This window comes from Schistocerca nitens, chromosome 2 (genome assembly GCF_023898315.1).
Source record: "Schistocerca nitens isolate TAMUIC-IGC-003100 chromosome 2, iqSchNite1.1, whole genome shotgun sequence".
Taxonomy (NCBI): domain Eukaryota; kingdom Metazoa; phylum Arthropoda; class Insecta; order Orthoptera; family Acrididae; genus Schistocerca; species Schistocerca nitens.
The window spans coordinates 578010380-578034433 of NC_064615.1; the positions used below are offsets into that span (position 1 = coordinate 578010380).

A 24054-nucleotide genomic window follows, 5' to 3' on the forward strand; every position below is an offset into this window, starting at 1 on the left:
ATCTGCTAATTGCTCCACTGACGAGTGCCTCGACTGCAGATATTTATTTAATTTTAAAATTAATTTTAATTTTAAAACTAATTTGGGCCCAAACAAGTTCTATTGAGGTACATGGCAGTGACAAGGTGGGAGCCTAAATGACTGTAGGCCTGTACGTTTTTTGCCAGGTTGTTGATTTTGTATGTGGGGAACTGTAGTTTGTCGAAGAAGATTAAGAGCCATAAGATCCCCCACTTTAAATTTACCACTTCGATGCTGAAGCCCATCATCCCTTTTTGCTTTGCCTTGGTAGGCATTATGTCAGTAATATCAAAATGATTGGAAGCATTATCAAAAACAAGATAGTGCAGGCAAATAATGCGCTAATCATTTCTCTTGACTGACTTTGCGGAATGGACAACAATTCATGGCCAAGATAGTAGTACCTGTCATTTGACAAATATTTTTATGACATTGTTCAGTTTCACACAACAAACAACGGCAATCTTTGCATATAAAAATTCTGGCTGCATATGTTTGTGTTCACAAAATGCTAAGAGTTGTTAGTTAATTCCTGTGAAACTTTTACACAGTGTTGCATGTGAATATTTGTTTTTATGTACCTATTTTTAAAAATAAGAGGATTGGGACTTTAATAGTGGCAAATATTTATTTACAGTTCGTACAAAATAGATACGTGTTTCAAAGTTTTACTGACCGTCAAAGTAGTCACCAGCATTGTGTATAACCTGCTTGCAATCTTATGGAAGTTGTAGGATACTCTTAGCAGTGCCAGTTGTGTTGACAGTTCGAGCGGTGCAGTCTACTGCCCGACAAATTTGTAGCAGTTCTGAAGTGAATGCTGTGAAGTATTTCCTTCAGTTTAGAAATAGAGTTGAACTCACGAAGGCTTAAGTCAGGGGAGTGCAGTAGGTGGTATAGCACTTAGCAGCCCCATCAGCCAAACAACTCAGTAACAAAAAAATGGTTCAAATGGCTCTGAGCACTATGGGACTTAACTTCTCAGGTCATCAGTCCCCTAGAACTTAGAACTACTTAAACCTAACTAACCTAAGGACATCACACACATCCACACCCAAGGCAGGATTCGAACCTGTGACCGTAGTGGTCGCGCGGTTCCAGACTGTAGCGCCTAGAACCGCTCGGCCACAACGGCCGACCAACTCAGTAACAGCTTGCAATGTACGTGCTTGAGCATTGTCCTGCAAAATGATGATCAGATCCTGTAGAAAGTTTCATCACTTCTGTCTCTAAGCTGGTCGTAGGTTGTGCTCCAAAAATGAACAGCATAGAGACAGAAGTGATGACACTTTCTGTAGGACCTGACCATCATTTTGCATGACAATGATCAAGCATGTACTGTGCAAGCTGTTACTGATTTGTTTGACTGATGGGGCTGCTAAGTGCTATACCAATTAATGCACCCCCCCCCCCCTCCACCCCCGCACACACACACCATGAACCATGGACCTTGCTGTTGGTGGGGAGGCTTGTGTGCCTCAGCAATAGATAGCTGTACTGTAGGTGCAACCACAACGGAGGGGTATCTGTTGAGGCCAGACAATCGTGTGGTTCCTGAAGAGGGGCAGCAGCCTTAGTAGTTGCAGGGGCAACAGTCTGGATGATTGACTGATCTGGCCTTGTAACACCAACCAAAACGGCCTTGCTGTGCTGGTACTGCTAACGGCTGAAAGCAAGGGGAAACTGCAGCTGTAATTTTTCTCGAGGGCATGCAGCTTTACCGTACGGTCAAATGATCATGGCATCCTCTTCGGCAAAAAATTCCGGAGGTAAAATAGTACACCATTCGGATCTCCGGGCGGGGACTACTCAGGAGGACGTTGTTATCAGGAGAAAGAAAACTGGCATTCTACGGATCGGAGCATGGAATGTCAGATCCCTTAATCAGGCATGTAGGTTAGAAAATTTTAAAAGGAAAATGGATAGGTTAAAGTTAGATATAGTGAGAATTAGTGAAGTTCGGTGGCAGGAGGAACAAGACTTCTGGTCAGGTGTATCCCAGGTTATAAATACAAAATCAAATACGGGTAATACAGGAGTAGCTGAATAGGAAAACAATAATGCGGTTAAGCTACTACAAACAGCATAGTGAACGCATTATTGTGGCAAAGATAGACACGAAGGCCACACCCACCACAGTAGTACAAGTTTATATGCCAACTAGCTCGGCAGATGATGAAGTTGTTGTTCTTGTTGTGGTCTTCAGTCCTGAGACTGGTTTGATGCAGCTCTCCATGCTACTCTATCCTGTGCAAGCTTCTTCATCTCCCAGAACCTACTGCAACCTACATCCTTCTGAATCTGCTTAGTGTATTCATCTCTTGGTCTCCCTCTACGATTTTTACCCTCCACGCTGCCCTCCAATGCTAAATTTGTGATCCCTTGATGCCTCAAAACATGTCCTACCAACCGATCCCTTCTTCTAGTCAAGTTGTGCCACAAACTTCTCTTCTCCCCAATCCTATTCAATACCTCCTCATTAGTTACGTGATCTACCCACCTTATCTTCAGCATTCTTCTGTAGCACCACATTTCGAAAGCTTCTATTCTCTTCTTGTCCAAACTGGTTATCGTCCATGTTTCACTTCCATATATGGCTACACTCCATACAAATACTTTCAGAAACGACTTCCTGACACTTAAATCTATACTAGATGTTAACACATTTCTCTTCTTCAGAAACGATTTCCTTGCCATTGCCAGTCTACATTTTATATCCTCTCTACTTCAACCATCATCAGTTATTTTGCTCCCTAAATAGCAAAACACCTTTACTACTTTAAGTGTCTCATTTCCTAATCTAATCCCCTCAGCATCACCCAATTTAATTTGACTACATTCCATTATCCTCGTTTTGCTTTTGTTGATGTTCATCTTATATCCTCCTTTCAAGACACTGTCCATTCTGTTCAACTGCTCTTCCAAGTCCTTTGCTGTCTCTGACACAATTACAATGTCATCGGCGAACCTCAAAGTTTTTACTTCTTCTCCATGAAATTTAATACCTACTCCGAATTTTTCTTTTGTTTCCTTTCCTGCTTGCTCAATATACAGATTGAATAACATCGGGGAGAGGCTACTACCCTGTCTCACTCCTTTCCCAACCACTGCTTCCCTTTCATGCCCCTCGACTCTTATAACTGCCATCTGGTTTCTGTACAAATTGTAAATAGCCTTTCGCTCCTTGTATTTTACCCCTGCCACCTTCAGAATTTGAAAGAGAATATTCCAGTCAGTATTGTCAAAAGCTTTCTCTAAGTCTACAAATGCTAGAAACGTAGGTTTGCCTTTCCTTAATCTATTTTCGCAGATAAGTCGTAGGGTCAGTATTGCCTCACGTGTTCCAACATTTCTACGGAATCCAAACAGATCTTCCCCGCGGTTGGCATCTACCAGTTTTTCCATTTGTCTGTAAAGAATTCACGTTAGTATTTTGCAGCTGTGACTTATTAAACTGATAGTTCGGTAATTTTCACATCTGTCAACACCTGCTTTCTTTGGGATTGGAATTATTATATTCTTCTTGAAGTCTGTGGGTATTTCGCCTGTCTCATACATCTTGCTCAGCAGATGGTAGAGTTTTTTCATGACTGGCTCTCCCAAGGCCATCAGTAGTTCTAATGGAATGTTGTCTACTCCCGGGGCCTTGTTTCGACTCAGGTCTTTCAGTGCTCTGTCAAACTCTTCACGCAGTATCTTATCTCCCATTTCATCTTCATCTACATCCTCTTCCATTTCCATAATATTGTCCTCAAGTACATCGCTCTTGTATAAACTCTCTATATACTCCTTCCACCTTTCTGCCTTCCCTTCTTTGCTTAGAACTGGGTTGCCATCTGAGCTCTTGATATTCATACAAGTGGTTCTCTTCTCTCCAAAGGTCTCTTTAATTTTCCTGTAGGCAGTATCTATCTTACCCCTAGTGAGACAAGCCTCTACATCCTTACATTTCTCCTCTAGCCATCCCTGCTTAGCCATTTTGCACTTCCTGTCGATCTCATTTTTGAGACGTTTGTATTCCTTTTTGCCTGCTTCATTTACTGCATTTTTATATTTTCTCCTTTCATCAATTAAATTCAATATTTCTTCTGTTACCCAAGGATTTCTATTAGCCCTCGTCTTTTTACCTACTTGATCGTCTGCTGCCTTCACTACTTCATCCCTCAGAGCTACCCATTCTTCTTCTACAGTATTTCTTTCCCCCATTCCTGTCAATTGTTCCCTTATGCTCTCCCTGAAACTCTGTACAACCTCGGGTTCTTTCAGTTTATCCAGGTCCCATCTCCTTAAATTCCCACCTTTTTGCAGTTTCTTCAGTTTCAATCTGCAGTTCATAACCAATAGATTGTGGTCAGAATCCACAGCTGTCCCTGGAAATGTCTTACAATTTAAAACCTGGTTCCTAAATCTCTGTCTTACCATTATATAATCTATCTGATACCTTTTAGTATCTCCAGGATTCTTCCAGGTATACAACCTTCTTTTATGATTCTTGAACCAAGTGTTAGCTATGATTAAGTTATGCTCTGTGCAAAATTCTACAAGGCGGCTTCCTCTTTCATTTCTTCCCCCCAATCCATATTCACCTACTATGTTTCCTTCTCTCCCTTTTCCTACTGACGAATTCCAGTCACCCATGACTATTAAAGTTTCGTCTCCCTTCACTACCTGAATAATTTCTTTTATCTCGTCATACATTTCATCAATTTCTTCATCATCTGCAGAGCTAGTTGGCATATAAACTTGTACTACTGTAGTAGGCATGGGCTTTGTGTCTATCTTGACCACAATAATGCGTTCACTATGCTGTTTGTAGTAGCTAACCCGCACTCCTATTTTTTTATTCATTATTAAACCTACTCCTGCATTACCCCTATTTGATTTGTATTTATAACCCTGTAATCACCTGACCAAAAGTCTTGTTCCTCCTGCCACCGAACTTCACTAATTCCCACTATATCTAACTTTAACCTATCCATTTCCCTTTTTAAATTTTCTAACCTACCTGCCCGATTAAGGGATCTGACATTCCACGCTCCGATCCGTAGAATGCCAGTTTTCTTTCTCCTGATAATGACGTCCTCTTGAGTAGTCCCCGCCCGGAGATCCGAATGGGGGACTATTTTACCTCCGGAATATTTTACCCATTTAATCATACAGTAAAGTTGCATGTCCTCGGGAAAAATTACGGCTGTAGTTTCCCCTTGCTTTCAGCCGTTCGCAGTACCAGCACAGCAAGGCCGTTTTGGTTAATGTTACAAGGCCAGATCAGTCAATCATCCAGACTGTTGCCCCTGCAACTACTGAAAAGGCTGCTGCCCCTCTTCAGGAACCACATGTTTGTCTGGCCTCTCAACAGATACCCCTCCGTTGTGGTTGCACCTACGGTACGGACATCTGTATCGCTGAGACACGCAAGCCTCCCCACCAACGGCAAGGTCCATGGTTCATGGGGGAAGAGATGATGAAGAGATTGATGAAATGTATGATGAGATAAAAGAAAGTATTCAGATAGTGAATGGAGACGCAAATTTAATAGTCATGGGTGAATGGAAATTGATAGTAGGAAAAAGCAAGAGAAGGAAACGTAGTACGTGAATATGAAATGGAGGTAAGGAATGAAAGAGGACCCCGCCTGGTAGAATTAATCATAGCTAACACTTGGTTCAAGAATCATAAAAGAAAGTTGCACACATGGAAGAAGCCTGAAGATATAGGAAGGTCTCAGATAGATTATGACAGTAAGACAGAGATTCAGGAACCAGGTTTTAAATTGTAAGACATTTCCAGGGGCAGATGTGGACTCTGATCACAATCTATTGACTATGAACTGTAGATTAAAACTGAAGAAACTGCAAAAAGGTGGGAATTTGAGGACATGGGACCTGGATAAACTGAAAGAACCAGAGGTTGTAGAGAGTTTCAGAGAGAGCATTAGGGAATGATTGACAAGAATGGGGGAAAGAAATACAGTAGAAGAAGAATGAGTAGCTTTGAGAGACGAAATAGTGAAGGTAGCAGAGGAACAAGTGGGTAAAAAGACAGGGGCTAATAGAAATCCTTGGTAACAGAAGAGATATTGAATTTAATTGATGAATGGAGAGATAGATTGTGCCTACAGGAAAATTAATGAGACCTTTGGAGAAAAAAGAATCACTTGCTTGAATATCAAGAGCTTAAATTGAAACCCAGTTATAAGCAAAGAAGGGAAAGCAGAAAGGTGGAAGGAGTATATAGACGGTCCATACAAGGGCGATGTTTTTGAGGACAATATCATAGAAATGGAAGAGGATGAAAATGAAGTAGTAGATATGATACTGCATGAAGAGTTTGACAGAACACTGAAAGACCTAAGTTGAAACAAGGCCCCGGGAGTAGACAACATTCCATTAGAACTACTGACAGCCTTGGGAGAGCTACGCCTAACAAAACTCTACCATCTAGTGAGCAAGATGAATGTGACAGGCGAAATACCCTCAGAATTCAAGAAGAATATAATAATTCCAATCCCAAAGAAAGCAGGTGTTGAAAAATGTGAAAATTACCAACTATCAGTTTAATAAGCCACGGCTGCAAAATACTAACACGAATTCTTTACAGACGAATGGAAAAACTGGTAGACGCCAACCGCGGGGAAGATCCGTTTGGATTCTGTAGAAATGTTGGAACACGTGAGGCAATACTGACCCTACGACTTATCTTAGAAAATAGATTAAGGAAAGGCAAACCTACGTTTCTAGCATTTGTAGACTTAGAGAAAGCTTTTGACAATACTGACTGGAATATTCTCTTTCAAATTCTGAAGGTGGCAGGGGTAAAATACCGGGAGCAAAAGGCTATTCTCAATTTTTACAGTAACCAGATAGCAGTTATAAGAGTCGAGGGGCATGAAAGGGAAGCAGTGGTTGGGAAGGGAGTGAGACAGGGTTGTAGCCTATCCCTGATGTTATTCACTCTTTATATTGAGCAAGCAGTAAATTAAACAAAAGAAAAATTCAGAGTAGGAATTAAAATCAATGAAGAAGAAATAAAAAGTTTGAGGTTCGCCGATGACATTGTAATTCTGTCACAGACAGCAAAGGACCTGGAAGAGCAGCTGAACGGAATGGGCAGTGTCTTGAAAGGGGGATATAAGATGAACATCAACAAAAGTAAAATGAGGATAATGGAATGTAGTCGAATTAAATCGGGTGCCACGGGGGGATTAGATTAGGAAATGAGACACTTAAAGTAGTAAATGAGTTTTGTTATTTGTGGAGCAAAATAACTGATGACGGTCGAAGTAGAGAGGATATAAAATGTAGACTGGCAATGGCAAGGAAAAGTGTTTCTGAAGCAGAGAAATTTGTTAACATCGATTATAGATTTAACTGGCAGAAAGTTGTCTATGTAAGTATTTGTATGGAGTGTAGCCATGTATGGAAGTGAAACGTGGATGATAAATAGTTTAGACAAGAAGAGAATAGAAGCTTTCGAAATGTGTTGCTACAGAAGAATGCTGAAGATTAGGTGGGTAGATCACATAACTGATCAGGAGGAACTGAACAGAATTGGAGAAAAGAGAAATTTGTGGCACAACTTGACTAGAAGAAGGGATCAGTTGGTAGGGCATATTCTGAGACATTAAGGGATCACCAATTTAGTATTGGAGGGCAGCGTGGAGTGTAAAAATCATAGAGGGAGACCAAGAGATGAATACACTAAACAGATTCAGAAGGTTGTAAGTTGCAGTGGGTACTGGGAGATGAAGAACCTTGCACAGGATAGAGTAGCATGGAGAGCCGCATCAAACCAGTCTCTGGACTGAAGACCATAACAACAATATATACAGGATAAAACTGTTACTGAAAATTCAAAATTACATGACCTAATTACTTCAAATTTTTACATGTCGCTGTAATAAATGTATTGACAAATATGTACAGTGAAACACTATTAGCAATAATCTCTTCAAATTTTAAACGATACTCTATTAAACATTCAGATGTATATAGACTACATATTTTTTAAACAACAATGTACAACTTTTCAGTTAAAACTGACTGAGAGAAAGAAAATGCTCTGGTGCAAAAAGTGTAATTTTGTTTTCTTTGCAGCAGGCAGTTTTAACTGCAACAGTGTGACATTTAAACCATTAGAAAAATTGTTTCTCCCATATACATTTTTCCTGATTATATATTTTTAAACAGAAAAGATAAAATATTAACCCTACAACTGGGAAAAAAATTGAATCGCAGTGCACACCAAATAATCGCACAGGTTAAGAAGTTTTTTGAAACTGCAGCATAGTCTAAATGACAAGTGTTGTAGTGGTGGAGCTAAAGGTCAGGCAAACACAATTGCTTGCTAAAGATCTCATGGAATTGGCTGAATGCGTGGTGTGCCTTCCTCGCAAACCTCACCCCCACTACTTCCTTCGTAGCTGTCAATCCAGAAGTAATTCTGAACAGACTGCAGTTGCAGTATTTTTGTTTGTCCATGATATGAGAGATGTCAGGCTTACACAGTTTTAAATAAAATATGCCATTTTTAATACTAATGTCCTCTGTTCTTATGCTAATCAATGTTTAAGTTTAGCAACAGTATTTTCTCTGACACATGCGTGTTTACTTCACAGTGTTGTGTAAGGTGATTTAAAAATCTTGCTACGTAGTAATCTTTAGAATGGCAGTATGCCAAAATATCAGAACAAGAATTAATAATATCGCAGAGACACCTCCAAAAGGTGATGGAATAATGTTTAAATTTTTTGGCAAGAATTTAAGAAAGAAATTGTTCACCTGAAAATGACTCAGTGGTCAGAATTACAACCATGGTGATTGAAAATAAAAACTTTGTCCCTCACACGAAGTGCGTTTGCATACTATTACAAGCTCCGCAGTTGAAAAGGGAACATAACACCACAAAAATATCTATGGTATGTTCTTTTCATAAAAAGCATTTACAATGTCACAGACATACAACATGTATGTTTTTACACACAACTCTTACTTCTCAACCATGGTATGATGAAAAAGACATTGAAAAATTGTACATGAGACACAGGTCTTAGATATCATTAGGATTCAACAAAACAATCTAGTTGATCATACTTCCAGATAAACTGTTCAGCTGGTTTTTTAATATGAGTTCTGTCTTCTAAAATATTCTTTCAGCTGGCACGAAATAACCATAGTTAAGTTTTTTTTTTATTTTTATTTTTTTATTAACAGGGATATATTCAGATATCTACTTCCATCATTCTGAAAATTAATAAAGGATCTGCAGTATGATGTATGAGGACCTCCCCCTTATGTCTCTGGCACTCAATGAGTGCAACTGAAGTTGCTGTACATTGATCGTTATGCTGCTGGACTTTACAGTCAAAGGCAATCCCTAATGATGTTGCAATTTGGAAATTTGTGTTAAGTTCCTATGAGATAAAACTCCTAAGGTCATTGGTCCCTAGGCTTACACACTACTTAATCTAACTTAAACTAACTTACGCTAATGACACCACACACACCCATGCCCAAGGGAGGACTCAAACCTCCGACGGGGGTAGCCGCACGAGCCGTGGCAAGGTGCCCTAGACTGCACGGCTACCCCACCCGGCAATGATGTTGCACTTTTAGAAGAATGCTGACCATGTTCTGACGGCAAAAATGATACGTCACCTTAAGAAATCTGTTCCTCTCTCACTATGGAATTTCGTAGGGCTGTGAGATTTCAAAGGCAGCTATCTGCTTTTTTTTTTTTTTTTTTGATTCTGAACCATCACTTATTTAGTGTGGGGCTAGTAATGTCACCAGTACCATCTGTTTTATATTTTACACTAAAGCAAAATTACTTGGACCTACTGAAAAAGATTATGCTGCAACTTTTCAGCAGGGTCACAAGGACTGTCGTGAAGACTAAAGACAATGTGCTGTGCTTTAATCACTGGAATTACTTTGGATATGGAAATGTGACTCTTCAATGACATTTCAAATGTCAGTGATTCAGAAAGTGACAACACAGAAAGCGCATGTGGCACTATCTCCCACTCTGAAGCATTCAACAACGCTGGGGCATCCAGGAAACAAGCTAAAGTAGCAGCGGCTCACTCTCTTTCTTCATGTAATCAGGTAAGCATTGCAAAGGTGCTATTCCAATGTGTTTCCATTTCTTGAATCAATCAAAGACATTCTTTCTCTAACTGCTGCTGTCAAGTCTCCAGTTTCTGGTTTGCCAGATAATCTATTAGAAAAAAAGCCAACAATACTATGGCACTTTTTGTATTTCATGAACAACAGATACAGCATGCTTTATCAAGAGCTGGATGGTATGGGCAAAACACGGTAAATGCTCAATTCCTGTGATGTTACTGACAGTAGCTTTCATGTTTCTAGCGCTGTCATTATTATATTTGTCATCTTACCATTTTTTACAGATTGCATTCATTTAGAGTTGCTAAAAGTGCTAGGAGGATGTATGAGCCTCCACAAAAACACAGTTTTCAATGACAGACTTTGTTAGGCCCACATATCTTCTACAGAATGCCAAGTCACAGCTGAATATGATTCAGTGCTTGAAGATATGTCTCTTTGTCTGTGATTAATGATACATATTGAGCAGCAGATAGCGTGACCTTGACATCATTTACACTGCACTTGTATGCTTCTTCCATCATCTGACAGAGCCTTTTCCTAGTTAGAATACTCTACTGTGGATCGAACATCTTCGCTAACTTTTTCAAACTGATATTATCTACTACTGATGAAGGCTGATAATCTTTACTCACTAGCCTAACAATCATACTGTCAAATTCAATCTGTCTGGGAGCAGTGCCTACAACAGGTGATGGCTAAATGAGTAAAGAAGAGCATATTTTCAATAATATTCTTTCTGAAATTTATTTTAAAAACTAAAAAATGCTCATTATGCCATATTCATAATGCTAGCTATCTATTATAACAGATGGAATAAATACATCAACAATGTACAGTACCTGCCTATTTGTACATAACATTTGGCAATGGTGCCTCTCGCTGATTTTCTTCGCCTTTCATGAAGTGACAGCATTTAATATTTTATTATTTTATAACTGCTGTCAGGCAAAAATCAAACAATGGAAAATCCAGGATGCAATGTAAAAATATTATGAAAAGGGAAGTTGCCACTTGCCATATAGCAGAGATGCTGAGTCATAGATAGGCACAACAAAAAGACTGTCACAAATAAAGCTTTCGGCCAGTAAGGCCTTCGTCAAAACAGTCGTGTGAGCGAGTTGTGAGTGTGTGTGTGTGTATGTGTGTGTGTGTGTGTGTGTGTGCGTGTGCGCGCACGCGCACACGCGCGCGTGTGTGATTGTTTTCTATTGTTGATGAAGGCCTTGTGACAGTCTTTTTGTTGTGCCTATCAGCGACTCAGCATTTCCGCTGTATAGTGTGTGGCAACTTTCCTTTTCATAATATTGTTACAACTGCTGTTGCATTTGTGTTTTGACTATGTAATACCGTATCACATATTGTGCACTTCAGTATTTTTTCATGAAATTAGGCAAAGTAGTCCAAAGTCCATGAATTTTATACACCTGACATCTGTCATCTGAAGAAAATACACTCAAATGATGAGGACCAAAGGCTAAACTGAATCAAATAATTTCATTCCTCAGTATGAAAATATGCTTTCTTATTAAATGGGGCTACTTTTAGTGCCACAAGTGAGAAAACAGTAATGTTACCTCACCTGGTCTTAATTTACATTAATTTCTTTGGGATCAGCATTTCTCCTCAGTAACTATTCCTTTCTTCACTCTCTTCTAGTTTTAAAAGATTTTATTTTCCAGCCAGTCTATTTTTCCCTGATCCCACCTCTACCACATACAAAGCACTTAGCTTTCCACTCTTACTAACTAGTGTAAAATATTTTGTTAGTAACCTTCATCTTGAGCATTACCTTATCTTCCACCTTTAAGCTCTCAGGTATTCAAATCTCATCCAATGCAGTCCACAAGAATCAGTCTTTTCTTTTCATCTTGTCTGGTATGTTTCCCCTGCCCCAGGTTCTGGAAGACTTTTCTGAACCCTCCCCATTTCCTCAAAACTCACAAATCATTGTCCTTCACAACTCTTTCTTCACTTTCAACCCTTCTCCCAGGAGGAACCATTGTTCCGAAAGCTAGCAAATTTCTCTTGCCGTCACAAGGTGGGTAGATTTTTTATCTATCCAAGTACATTACATTATGAAATTTCCGTGAGAGGTAATAGTCTTAACAGAATGTGAAATACAATGCAACTGGAATGGCAACTTCAATTTTCCATAAAATGCATGCTAATATTGTATGTACCATAAATACTTTGTAAATTGCTACATTAAAATGAGTACTGCCACATAATGCAAATAAAGGCTCAGCACTGGAAACATAACATACAAGAACTCTTCTGCAAGTTTTTTCAAATATGAACTGAATCAATGGCAGAATTTAAAGTTATTTCCTCCAACGAAATTTTCAAATTGTGAGCAAAGAAATAGCTTGTTGTATTGTTAGCACTTACACAATATCGAGTCATATGTCACCTGAGTGTCTGAGGAGAGCCCAATAATTGTATCAAGCTCAGCGACATATGAGGAAATTCTGATCGTGTCTGGACACTAGTACTGTTTGCCCAGCCCAATCTGTACCTACTGCTTTCCCATTTCTCTTTGCAGCTATTACACTCTTTACTGCTTCCCTTCTGATTGGTCATCCTTTCCCATCATCATCCACATAATTCAAGGATTTGAGTTTCAATTTTTTGTTGGTCTATCTGTGTCATACTGCTCCTAATATCTGTATTCATACACAAAGTAATGTAGAATTAATCCCCAAATGATCAGTGTGAGTACATTAGCACTACTCAAAATTCTTTGTTAGTAAACTTTACAGAAGTAGCTTTCAGTGGCTGCTTCTGCCTGTTAACGTATAACATGACTTGTTCCACACAATTGGATTTACGTAACACAATATGTCAATGAACGAATAAGATTAGGCCTAATCTGAATTCCATAATGACCACCTTTTTGAGCACCAGCAATCTGCATGCATTCCAAGTTTATTTTGAATGCTGTGTGCAGCAAACATGTCACATGCTCATGACAGTATATGTTCATATTCTTATACAATGCAATGGATTAGATTAATTCTCTTCCATGAAGTTGTTATCTTTTACACCACGCTGTAAAGTCATGCCAACTTTAAAGGGGATAGAAGATGCAGTTTAATTTAATGTAATTTTTTTTCTCTGAAATCAGTGGATATGATTCAAAGGTCTACTCATTGGGCAGAGATGCTTGCTGAAGTACCTCCCATTCAAACATTGCTAAAATTGTGATCTTAACAGTCTCTGTTCAGAGTTTGTGTCTACTAGTTGCACAGCTTCCAATATTAGGAACCATATTCTAATTTTGTTGTTATTCAGCTCCCAGGCTGAGAGGGAATTACCTGGTGTGAGGATAAGTCATTACATCTCAGAATAGTAAATCAAATATAATTCAATTGAATGCACTGTCCTCCTATCGTTTCTGGACTGAAATTAGCAAAGTTTATAGTTTTCTCCAATGAATTTTACTTTTGATACAAAATGGATTTTTGGAAGCAGAAGAGTAAGTTACAATGACAGGATAAAACATACGAAGAACCATGAGCACTAAAAACAATTGCAACAAAATTATGGAAAATGATTAATTAAACAAGTTTCTACAATCATGTGTGGCGTATGCACTGAAAATGGTTTTCAAAGTTGGAAGCACCTGAATGCTAACTGGCTGCCGGAGTGTGCTTTAGGTGAGAAGTAGTAATGTTCGTTAATCTGGCTACAATAACAAATAAAAACTAGGTTTCTTAAAAAGTACACACAAAAAGAACAAAAGATGATGAGTTGCCTTTGTAGACACTTTCTTTATATGTTCAAGATGTTTTTGAATTTGACATTTCACTACAGATGTAGGAAACCACTCACCTTATGCAATGTTGGTTTAAGAAATGGTCCAGCACTCTGCACAATCCATTGCAGCGTTCTCAATGCTGCAGCACATGTGCCATGATTGGCAGTTTCATCATATAGCTTTGTACGTGACCAAGAAGACTCTGATGATGAAGCGGAACTTTCTTGACCTAACTTCAACTGTTTACGTTGTTGTTTAGTTAGATGACGACCTCTGGCCTTTGCTGCCTGTAATATTGTGGAAAATATTTTTGAGCCATACAGAATAATGTATCATAAACATACACAATGGTTTCAGTATACCACCAAGTAAACTCTGATTTTCTTTACATTTAATAGATGAATGAATCAATACTAATCAGATTATACACCAACCAAAAATACACTACAAAAATTACAGTATAACTTATGTTTTATCATAAAAACAAGTGCGAGTGCACACACACACACACACACACACACACACACACACACACACATTGGGATAATACACAAGCCCAAACAAAATTTTACTGAACTATTTGTGTATGCAAAACTGGCAACTAACTGCTTACAAAGGAATTAAGATATCCCCTATAAGATAATTTAGACGACTGTTATTTACATAATAAGTGAGGGATGTACCGAAAGAGTTACTGCAGTATGACTTATTTTCACATCGCCCAACAGTAAGCCAATGAGCTCATCAGGTGAAGATATTTCTACACAACTTCCAGCCTTTGATACTTTCAACCACAGTGTGAAAGTGTTGTACGCTTCTTTCCGCAACTGCCTGCAAAAAACAGTAGTTTCTTGTTGTAGGGTATGTTCAAAGTTTCAGAAACAACAAGTTTACAACTAACATGCAAAATTTACAGGGCTAATACGAAATAAAAATAGAACACATTGCAATTTAAAATGTTCAAAAATTTCTGTCTCATTAACCTTCTTTCATTTTTTTGTTTGCTTCTTTGAAGTATTAAACAAAAAAGATATACAATTTTATCTCTTCAGATATCTGAGCTACCTCTCCATCCCCTTACATATTCACAGAGTACTTGAAGAAATGTTACAGCAATCAGGTGAAATTCCTGTGTGTCAGATAATACCTATTTAACAATGTCAATATATCAACATTAATTTACAGAATGAGATTTTCACATTAATTTACTTTTTTTTCTGTAGTATTTAATGTGAAAGAATTGCTTTATTTAACAAAATTAACGGCAACTTCAGAAAAAAACGAGACCAGTTTATGTTTCCTGAGCGAAGATGACCTTTCTGCTGCAGACAATCAAATTTCCAAGGTTACTACAAAACAAACAAACAAGCCACACAAACTGCTTGCATCTTCATCTAAGCCATTTCATGCTGTATTGTTTCAGTCTATGGCTCTTTACTGTACTATGAAGTACACAAGACGGAAAACAACATTTCAATGCTTCTAAGGAACACTGAATTTCAATAACTATTTATGTGTACCATACATAGGTTTATACTGATATTGCACTTTCATAACATGTTCTGTGACATTACCATTGCTATATCTCAATTGATATGAGAACAAATACAACTGCTGTAAGGTGAGACAACACATGGTTAGACATCTCTGGGCTAAAAAATGAGTTTTACATTGGCTTGTTTTCGAGTGTGCACCAGTGGGGCAGTCATTAATGAGGAGTCTTCTTGTGTGATTCAGGTCTGAGAAACCCAAATAGTGTACTCAAGTTTACAATCATGTGTCAAAAGAAAAGTGAACATTTATTCGCACATAGGCAGTGTCATCCAAGATTGAAGAATTTATAAAGTTTATATTTTATTTGAATTTCACGGCATTATTTTATTACTTTGTTTCAACAATAACTTTCAACAAATAATATAATAAACTCACAGTGGCATAACAATCTGTTGTGCTTAACGAACTTTACCCAACCAATCACTATATAATATTAATGCCAAAACAATTCATCATCGATATGGAGGAAGGTAATTACCAACAAGATGAGACAGTGCAGCACGATCCTTGTAACTTGGAAGCAACTGAATTTCATACACCCACACAATCATGTGTAGCACTATGTTTCACCCAGATGGTGGCAGCAATGCTTCAGGGCATGGACTCAATGAGACACTGAAAGTGGTGGGGAGACATCCTGATCTCTAACTATGACCACTCAAAACGACACACACAATTCGTGGTGACTGCTTTAACTAAAATCAGGCAGATGGGCACATACTTCGCAGTAATGTAACTTGAAGGGGGGGGGGGGGGGGCGGATGATGACAACAGTTTGAGGGCACATGACAGCAAGGTCGTTAGTGTGGGAGGGGAGGGAGGGGGGGGGAGAGGGGAAAAAGTGGGTATGAAAGCAGCTTCAAGAAACTTCCTAGCAGATTAAAACTGTGTACCAGGCCAAGACTCAAACCCAGAAGCCAATGTTTCGGGTTCACTTCCCAGTCTGGCACACAGTTTCAATCTTCTACGAAGCTTCAGAACAGAATACACTTCAAATGATCCTCAAACTATCCTGGCACAATTTAGAGGTTATGGTGTGACACACTGCCTTGAAGTTGCTGTGAATGGGTGTGTTAGTTGTGCTAGAGAAAGACACCTATCAGTTGTACCAAAAGAATATAAAGTAATATCCCCTCACCAGAAAATACAAAACCTATTGCCAATCACTGGCTTGACTGTGAGTGGCATGCCAGTGGCAGGTATAGTAGGCATGAAGGCCTTTTATGGGAGAGGCAGAGTGTGGAGAGAACTCAGTGTACTATATCTACCCACAACCAACAAGTTTTGTTTTATATGCTAATTTCCAAAGAAACTGAAACAGAGCCTGTGCAACATTCTTCATCTACGGGAATCCTGCTGTGTCTTTTGTCGGGGGATACAAGCGCAAAAGGAGTTGGGGTATGTTAATCATTGGCAGATCTAACGCATGCAGAATACCTCTTATGGAAATGGCAGCAAGAGATACGCAGGGTCATCTTGTGCACTCTGTGAAGAAGACTCATTCTACTTGTTGAAGGGAAGTGCCACTGTGGGATCAGGATGCAACCAGCTGCAGATTGTGGCACACATTGTGTGGTGTAACATGGGTTTCTTTGGAATAGATTGGTCCACTTTTGTCCTCTTTGGCTGATCAACGATGTCCACGAAAACTGAAAACATTGTTTAGGTAGTTGGTAAATGTGTAACTTTCCACTGTGCACACCCTCGTTTGATGCACGTGCTGACAGATGCAGTCGGAACTTGTCTTAGCATACTGGCAAAGCACGATGGCAAATGCGTGTCTCGACCTGCTGTGGAGGTCCACTTATGCTTGGGGTCACAGCTTGGCAGTGCTGTGGAAATCAAGCAGAAAAATGGTGCTGGCAGGAATGAAAACAATGGAACAGCTGAAGAATTCCGATGAGCACTGTCATTCGCTCTCTAATGTCAAAGCATTACACACACGTTACAACCTATTGTGAGCTACAATTGCAACTGTTAAAGTAAATGTACCGTGAAAATGTTGCAAACCTGATTTCATCATTTCAGTAGCTTAAATAGGCTACAGCTCTCTTTCAGCACTGCCCCAATTGCAAAGTAGAAGTCACATGGTACGATTGAGTGGCACTGCATAGCAGGTTGACTACAGCATTAACTTCAAGAACGATGACTTAACGTTATTTGGAATGTAAAATTGACACACATGCAACTAGATAACAGATCATAGGTGGAGTAACCCATCTTCAGCAATTTACCTTACTAATACTCTATTCTGGCAACCATGACAGGGTGAAAATTAGTGGTGCGAAAAGAAAAAAGCATTTGCAATTTGGCAAGAATTTTGATGACAACAACAGAAGAAGATATGATGTTGCCCAGAAAAACCCAAGTCAATAATCGAGAATATATAAGCAGGCACACACAGTGTTGTTGCCCGAAGTGATTTGACTGATGAAGAAGAAATATGTTTATTTTGTGCTAAATCTGAAGAAGTATTAAATATTTTTAAAGAGTTAGGCAGTGGATGCTAGTTGACCATAGCAACGGGTTCAACGGCAAAAGATATTCACATGCTCAAGTAACCCTTGCTACAAGAGTGCAGAAGAATCTTACTGATGACATGGAAGAATTCCATGTGGTGATTTCGAGACTACAGCCACAGCAGTGACATCCAACAGCATCCCTCCAGCAGCTGGCTAGCACGACTACAGCACAGCATTGCTTTGCAGTGCAGTGGCCAGTCAGCTGGCTACACAATGGCTATGCAGTGGCTCATCGGTATGTCACTGCAGCCACACATGACAAATCTGCAGTGAAGTGTTGTAAAAATACGTTTCACTGGTTTTGTGCACTGGTGTCAAAACAGACCATTATTTACACGCTATTAAGTGAATATGTTGTTGCCTATACTGTATGTTGGTTACTAGCCAAACATGGAAGGCAATTTATCAGAAATATTAAGAAAGTTAGAAGAGTTATCTAATAGTATTACAACCCAAGCAGAGCAGGTAACTACAAAAGCAGACCAAATTTCTAATATGGAAGAGATCTTATTAAAGTTACCTAAGGAGTTAGTCAAGCAGATAGAAAGACAATGTGACTTATTCACGAAGGTGGTTTAAGAACAGTTTAAATAGTTAAACAATAAAATGCTACACATATAAGAACTGTCACATTAGGAAGTATACATAATCACAACTCAGATATGCAAGGCCAATTAGGGGTGTTAAAGTACAGATTTTGGTTAAGTAATTGTGCCCCAAGTGCTTTCACCAGTTTGGAGGAGCATCTACAAGAGTTAGTTGAACAAAAGTTAAAAGAGAAAGCTGAATCCACTAGTGCTACAACAAATTCTTTGGGCGATATTGTACAACACCAGAAGGAAATTCAAAAGTTGTTGGTTGATCAATTTGGGGGAGGGGACCAAACAGCGAGGTCATCGGTCCCCAGAAGTTGTGGCAAGCATTAGAAAATACCCAAAATAAAATACCTGAATATCAGGTGAGTTAACAGAAGAACTGCATCTACAAAATGGTGTGAATTTATCAAAACAATTTCCAAAGTTCAAACCTGATGGGAAGGTATTTTCTAGGTTATTACCTAAGAAGTGGGAAGAATGCAGGAAAATAGACTTTGAACTTTGAGCAAGATGTATGAGACAGACGAAATACCCTCAGACTTCAAGAAGAATATAATAATTCCAATCCCAAAGACAGCAGGTGTTGACAGACGTGAAAATTACCAAACTATCAGTTTAATAAGTCACAGCTGCAAAATACTAACGCGAATTCTTTACAGACGAATGGAAAATATGGTAGAAGCCGACCTCGGGGAAGATCAGTTTGGATTCCGCAGAAATGTTGGAACACGTGAGGCAATACTGACCCTACGACTTATCTTAGAAAATAGATTAAGGAAAGGCAAACCTACATTTCTAGCAATTGTAGACTTAGAGAAAGATTTCGATAATGTTGACTGGAATACTCTCTTTCAAATTCTAAAGATGGCAGGGGTAAATTACAGGGAGCAAAAGGCTATTTACAATTTGTACAGAAACCAGATGGCAGTTATAAGAGTGGAGGGGCATGAAAGGGAAGCAGTGGTTGGGAAAGGAGTGAGACAGGGTTGTAGCCTTTCCCCGATGTTATTCAATCTGTATATTGAGCAAGCAGTAAAGGAAACAAAAGAAAAATTCGGAGTAGGTATTAAAATTCATGGAGAAGAAATAAAAACTTTGAGGTTCGCCGATGACACTGTAATTCTGACAGAGACGGCAAAGGACTTGGAAGAACAGTTGAACGGAATGGACAGTGTCTTGAAAGGAGGATATAAGATGAACATCAACAAAAGCAAAACGAGGATAATGGAATGTAGTCAAGTTAAGTCAGGTGATGCTGAGGGAATTAGATTAGGAAATGAGACACTTAAAGTAGTAAAGGAGGTTTGCTATTTGGGGAGCAAAATAACTGATGATGGTCGAAGTAGAGAGGATATAAAATGTAGAGTGGCAACGGCAAGGAAAGCGTTTCTGAAGAAGAGAAATTTGTTAACATCGAGTATAGATTTAAGTGTCAGGAAGTCGTTTCTGAAAGTATTTGTATGGAGTGTAGCCATGTATGGAAGTGAAACATGGACGATAAATAGTTTGGACAAGAAGAGAATAGAAGCTTTCGAAATGTGGTGCTACAGAAAAATGCTGAAGATTAGATGGGTAGATCACATAACTAATGAGGAGGTATTGAATAGAATTGGGGAGAAGAGGAGTTTGTGACACAACTTGACAAGAAGAAGGGACCGGTTGGTAGGACATGTTCTGAGGCATCAAGGGATCACAAATTTAGCATTGGAGGGCAGCGTGGAGGGTAAAAATCGTAGAGGGAGACCAAGAGATGAATACACTAAGCAGATTCAGAAGGATGTAGGTTGCAGTAAGTACTAGGAGATGAAGAAGCTTGCACAGGATAGAGTAGCATGGAGAGCTGCATCAAACCAGTCTCAGGACTGAAGACAACAACAACAACAATATTTGGCACGGGAAGTGGTAGAATGGGGAACAGCTCATTATGAAGATTTTAAATTGTGGAACGATTTTCAAGAAAAATTCAAGAGGAAATACTGGTTGTCCAGTACACAACAAAAGTTGGCATTAGGATTATTAGACCCAAAATATAATAACAGTTTTTGAGTAAGTTTTAACATGTATACTGAATGACATTTGAATCAATCTAAAACTTCAGATAATCTGATAGAGATATCACACCTTGTTAAAGTATTGGTGTGCAGATTACCACACTATGTAAGAAAGGAAATTTGATGTAGAGGATGGCCAACAGTAAGTGATGACCTTTGGAGAAGGCTTAGACAACTTAAATAAAGACCATACTAAAGATATTCAAGAAGAATACCGAGGCACCAACATGAAATGTAAGCGTTTCTCAAACCAACCTGTAAAGAAAAGAGAAACTAACTTATGTCATGTTTATAACAGTGGCAACAATCAAAGTGCAGAAAATTTCAGAACTGATTTCATTTCATCAGATAACATACAGCTGCAAGTGCCTGTACCAAACACAGCCAACAATGATACGGATAATGCAACACCTATAAATGCACCCATCACAAATAATGCGGTGCTTAAAGGAAATTATCCTGTTATTATAACAGAAAATGTGGAATGTCCTGGGACAGTGGCCAATCTCCAGGATGTGACAACACAATCACAAGCCCACTTACACTTTGTTGTCACGGCTTGGTGGTGCTGTGGAGGTCAAGGAGAAAAAGGGTGCTGGCAAGAACGTAAATGATGGATGTACTAAGGACCATGATGAGAACCGTCATTCAGTGTTTGATGTCGAAATGTTGAATATATGGTGTGTTGTGAGCTACAACTTATGAGAGCTCTGCATCACCTGCAGCTGCAGAAGTAAATGTACACTGGAAATGTTGCTGAGTGTTATCACAAACATAGTTACGTCATTTTAGTAGCTTACATAGATCAGAGCTCTTTCGCCACCTGGCCCAACTGAAAATGGAGAAGAAGTCACACAGCATGATTTAGTGACACTGGACAGAATGTCGACTACAGCTCTCTCAAGACTTTTTACACATAATGAGAAATAAACATCTGTGTCCTACACTACCTATTACAGGTATATATGAAGGCCTTATTTCAATAGTGGTACAAGCCCATTGTTGTTCATTCTGAGATACAGAGTCCTAAAGTTAAATGAGTGCTGAAAAATCTGCAGTTGAGATACCAGAAATATTCAAGTGTGTGTATATATATATTTCTGGTATCTCAACTGCAGATTTTTCAGCACTCATTTAACTTTAGGACTCTGTACCTCAGAATGAACAAAAATGGACTTTTACCACTACTGAAATAAGCCCTTCATATGTCACATGGCTTCCTGGATGTAAAGGTAAGTTAACAAAACAAGAAACGTGCGTACCTATAAGAACTGGAAATTTTCAGTTTATGCAAACTTCGTTAATAGTGCTTAATGTTAATTTACAAAGATTATTTGGGATAGAATAGTTACTGAAGTAAAAAGTTACTTTAGATTTTGATGTAGAACTGTTGTTTTGGAAGTTTTACTATTTGTCAGCTAGTAGCACCTTCTGGCAACGGATCAACAAAATGTACTGGTAAAAAATATGTACTTAATTACAAATGCAAAACTGCTTAGCAAGGAAGGAGCTACGATTGATATGTAGATTGGTTATGATAAAATTTGTAGTAAAGCTTATCAATTTTTCTCTTAGGAGAGTAGCAGAAGAAAGATTTACACAATATTCTATGGAAATATAGATCAATATGTGCACACAAACTAGGAGTAATAGATGATTACATTTGACAATTTAAAATAAAAGATGAAAATCCATTCTTTTGTAAACCATAGCCATTACCTTTAAGCTTATGGCCTTAAGTACAAGAAAATAAATAAAATGACAGACAATCAAATTACTGAATTTAGTGTAAGTGTCATCCATTGTTAGTTATTAAGAAAGCCACTGGCAGGGTGCACCTGGTCTTAGACATACACTACAATCGTGAGTGAGCACATACAATGTTATAAGGATCTCTACTCCATGTAGTAGAAATGGATAAGAGATGAAAAATTAAATCATTTGTGTCTGGAGGATAAACAATTAATTCACATGCAACATTCTCATGTTCACTTTGTATTGGTCATTACGACTAAAATAGGCAAGCAATATACAATTCACAAAGCACATCTGATAGCTAATTTTACTCAATTTGTGCTGCTCTCACAAGAACTGAACACATTTTTTTAGAATTAACCAAAAATTTTAATGCATGACATACAAAGGTGCCCATGATATCTACCTGTCGTTTTCATACACATTTTCTTTGGATAAGACTCTTTTATTGCCATCACAATTTGATGAGACAAGAGTTGGCTGCTAATTACACTAGCTGCATATCTGTGAATAATTGTGGGTTTAGGTTACAGGGGGTTGGGGGTAGGGAATGAAGCAATAAGGCTTATGAATAATAACAAAAGTAAAATACTTTCTTCACCATGAAATACAAGCAGAAAAACAGCCAAAATACAGCTACTTCATTTGCAAGTGCAAACATGTGAAATCAAAATCTGCTGCTGGATAACATTCCGTACTGTGCTGCTCCACTTCACCTAATGTTGATAAAGCAGTTCCATATTTTGATTCCTTTTCTGTTTTCCACTACAATCAAGTTACCAATATAGTCTAGATATCACTCTGACACACAAGCAATGCGACATCAGCGACAATGTGACACCTCGGGTTCAGTGTCATTAATCGTCCTCCATACAGTCCCAATTAGCCCCACCTGATTTTCATCTGTTCCCAAAACTTAACGAACACGTTCAAGGACTTCACTTGCATAGTGAGCACAGGTGAGTTTGTGGCTCTGTCAACAAAGTCAAACATGCTACAGAGATGGTACTGACAAACTAGTCACTCGTCTGGAGTAATGTGTTCATCGCCTGTGTCACTCTCTTGAGAAATAAATATGTAGACATGAAGAATAAAGATGCAGGATGATGATAACGTTTGTTATATTTTATGTTTTCACATAAAAAAATTCAGAGGCATTACTTTTCAGCATCCCTCATATTTACACACCACTCAAGTTCATACTCTTTTTCACATAAATTCTGTTCCTGGTCCTCTCCACTTGAAGTTGTTCAATCTGAAGACATTTGCCTTCCTTCTTTTCATGAAATCTATGTGCTCATCACATGTAGCAGTTACGATTATGACATTTAAAACAGCAATTTTAAAGTTGTTTAGCACATGTAAATATTTTTTTAACAAAAATCTTTGTACTTTAGCCTTACCAATTACACACAAGATGGTATCTCATTATTTGTTTCTCACATCTATCTTCCATATTATTTGAAATTGCTTGAAGCTGAGAGGCATAAGGCAAGAAGGCAATCAGAGGAAACAAATTATACAATGGATGTTATAAAAATTAAAAGAAATATGGGAGTCAATTTTGAAGAAGTATCTGAATAGAAGCTATAGTCTGCATTACATAATGCTTTTAGGTAGTTTAGATTACAGCAAAGATAGTAAAAATTTGTTCACATTTATTTCTGC

The 24054-nt window shown here is 38.5% G+C and overlaps 1 protein-coding gene across 2 annotated transcripts in view; it reads right to left on the reverse strand.

Annotated features, from left to right (window-relative positions):
- The window catches only part of LOC126236627 (uncharacterized), a 122876-nt gene that overhangs the window by 11421 nt on the left and 87401 nt on the right, over window positions 1-24054 (reverse strand). For both annotated transcript variants that reach the window (XM_049946075.1, XM_049946074.1), the window contains 2 exons: window positions 14592-14739; window positions 13983-14195 (listed from right to left, as the gene is read on the reverse strand). In XM_049946075.1, the coding sequence (XP_049802032.1) occupies window positions 13983-14195; window positions 14592-14739 (361 nt within the window). The remainder of the gene's footprint in view (window positions 1-13982; window positions 14196-14591; window positions 14740-24054) is intronic.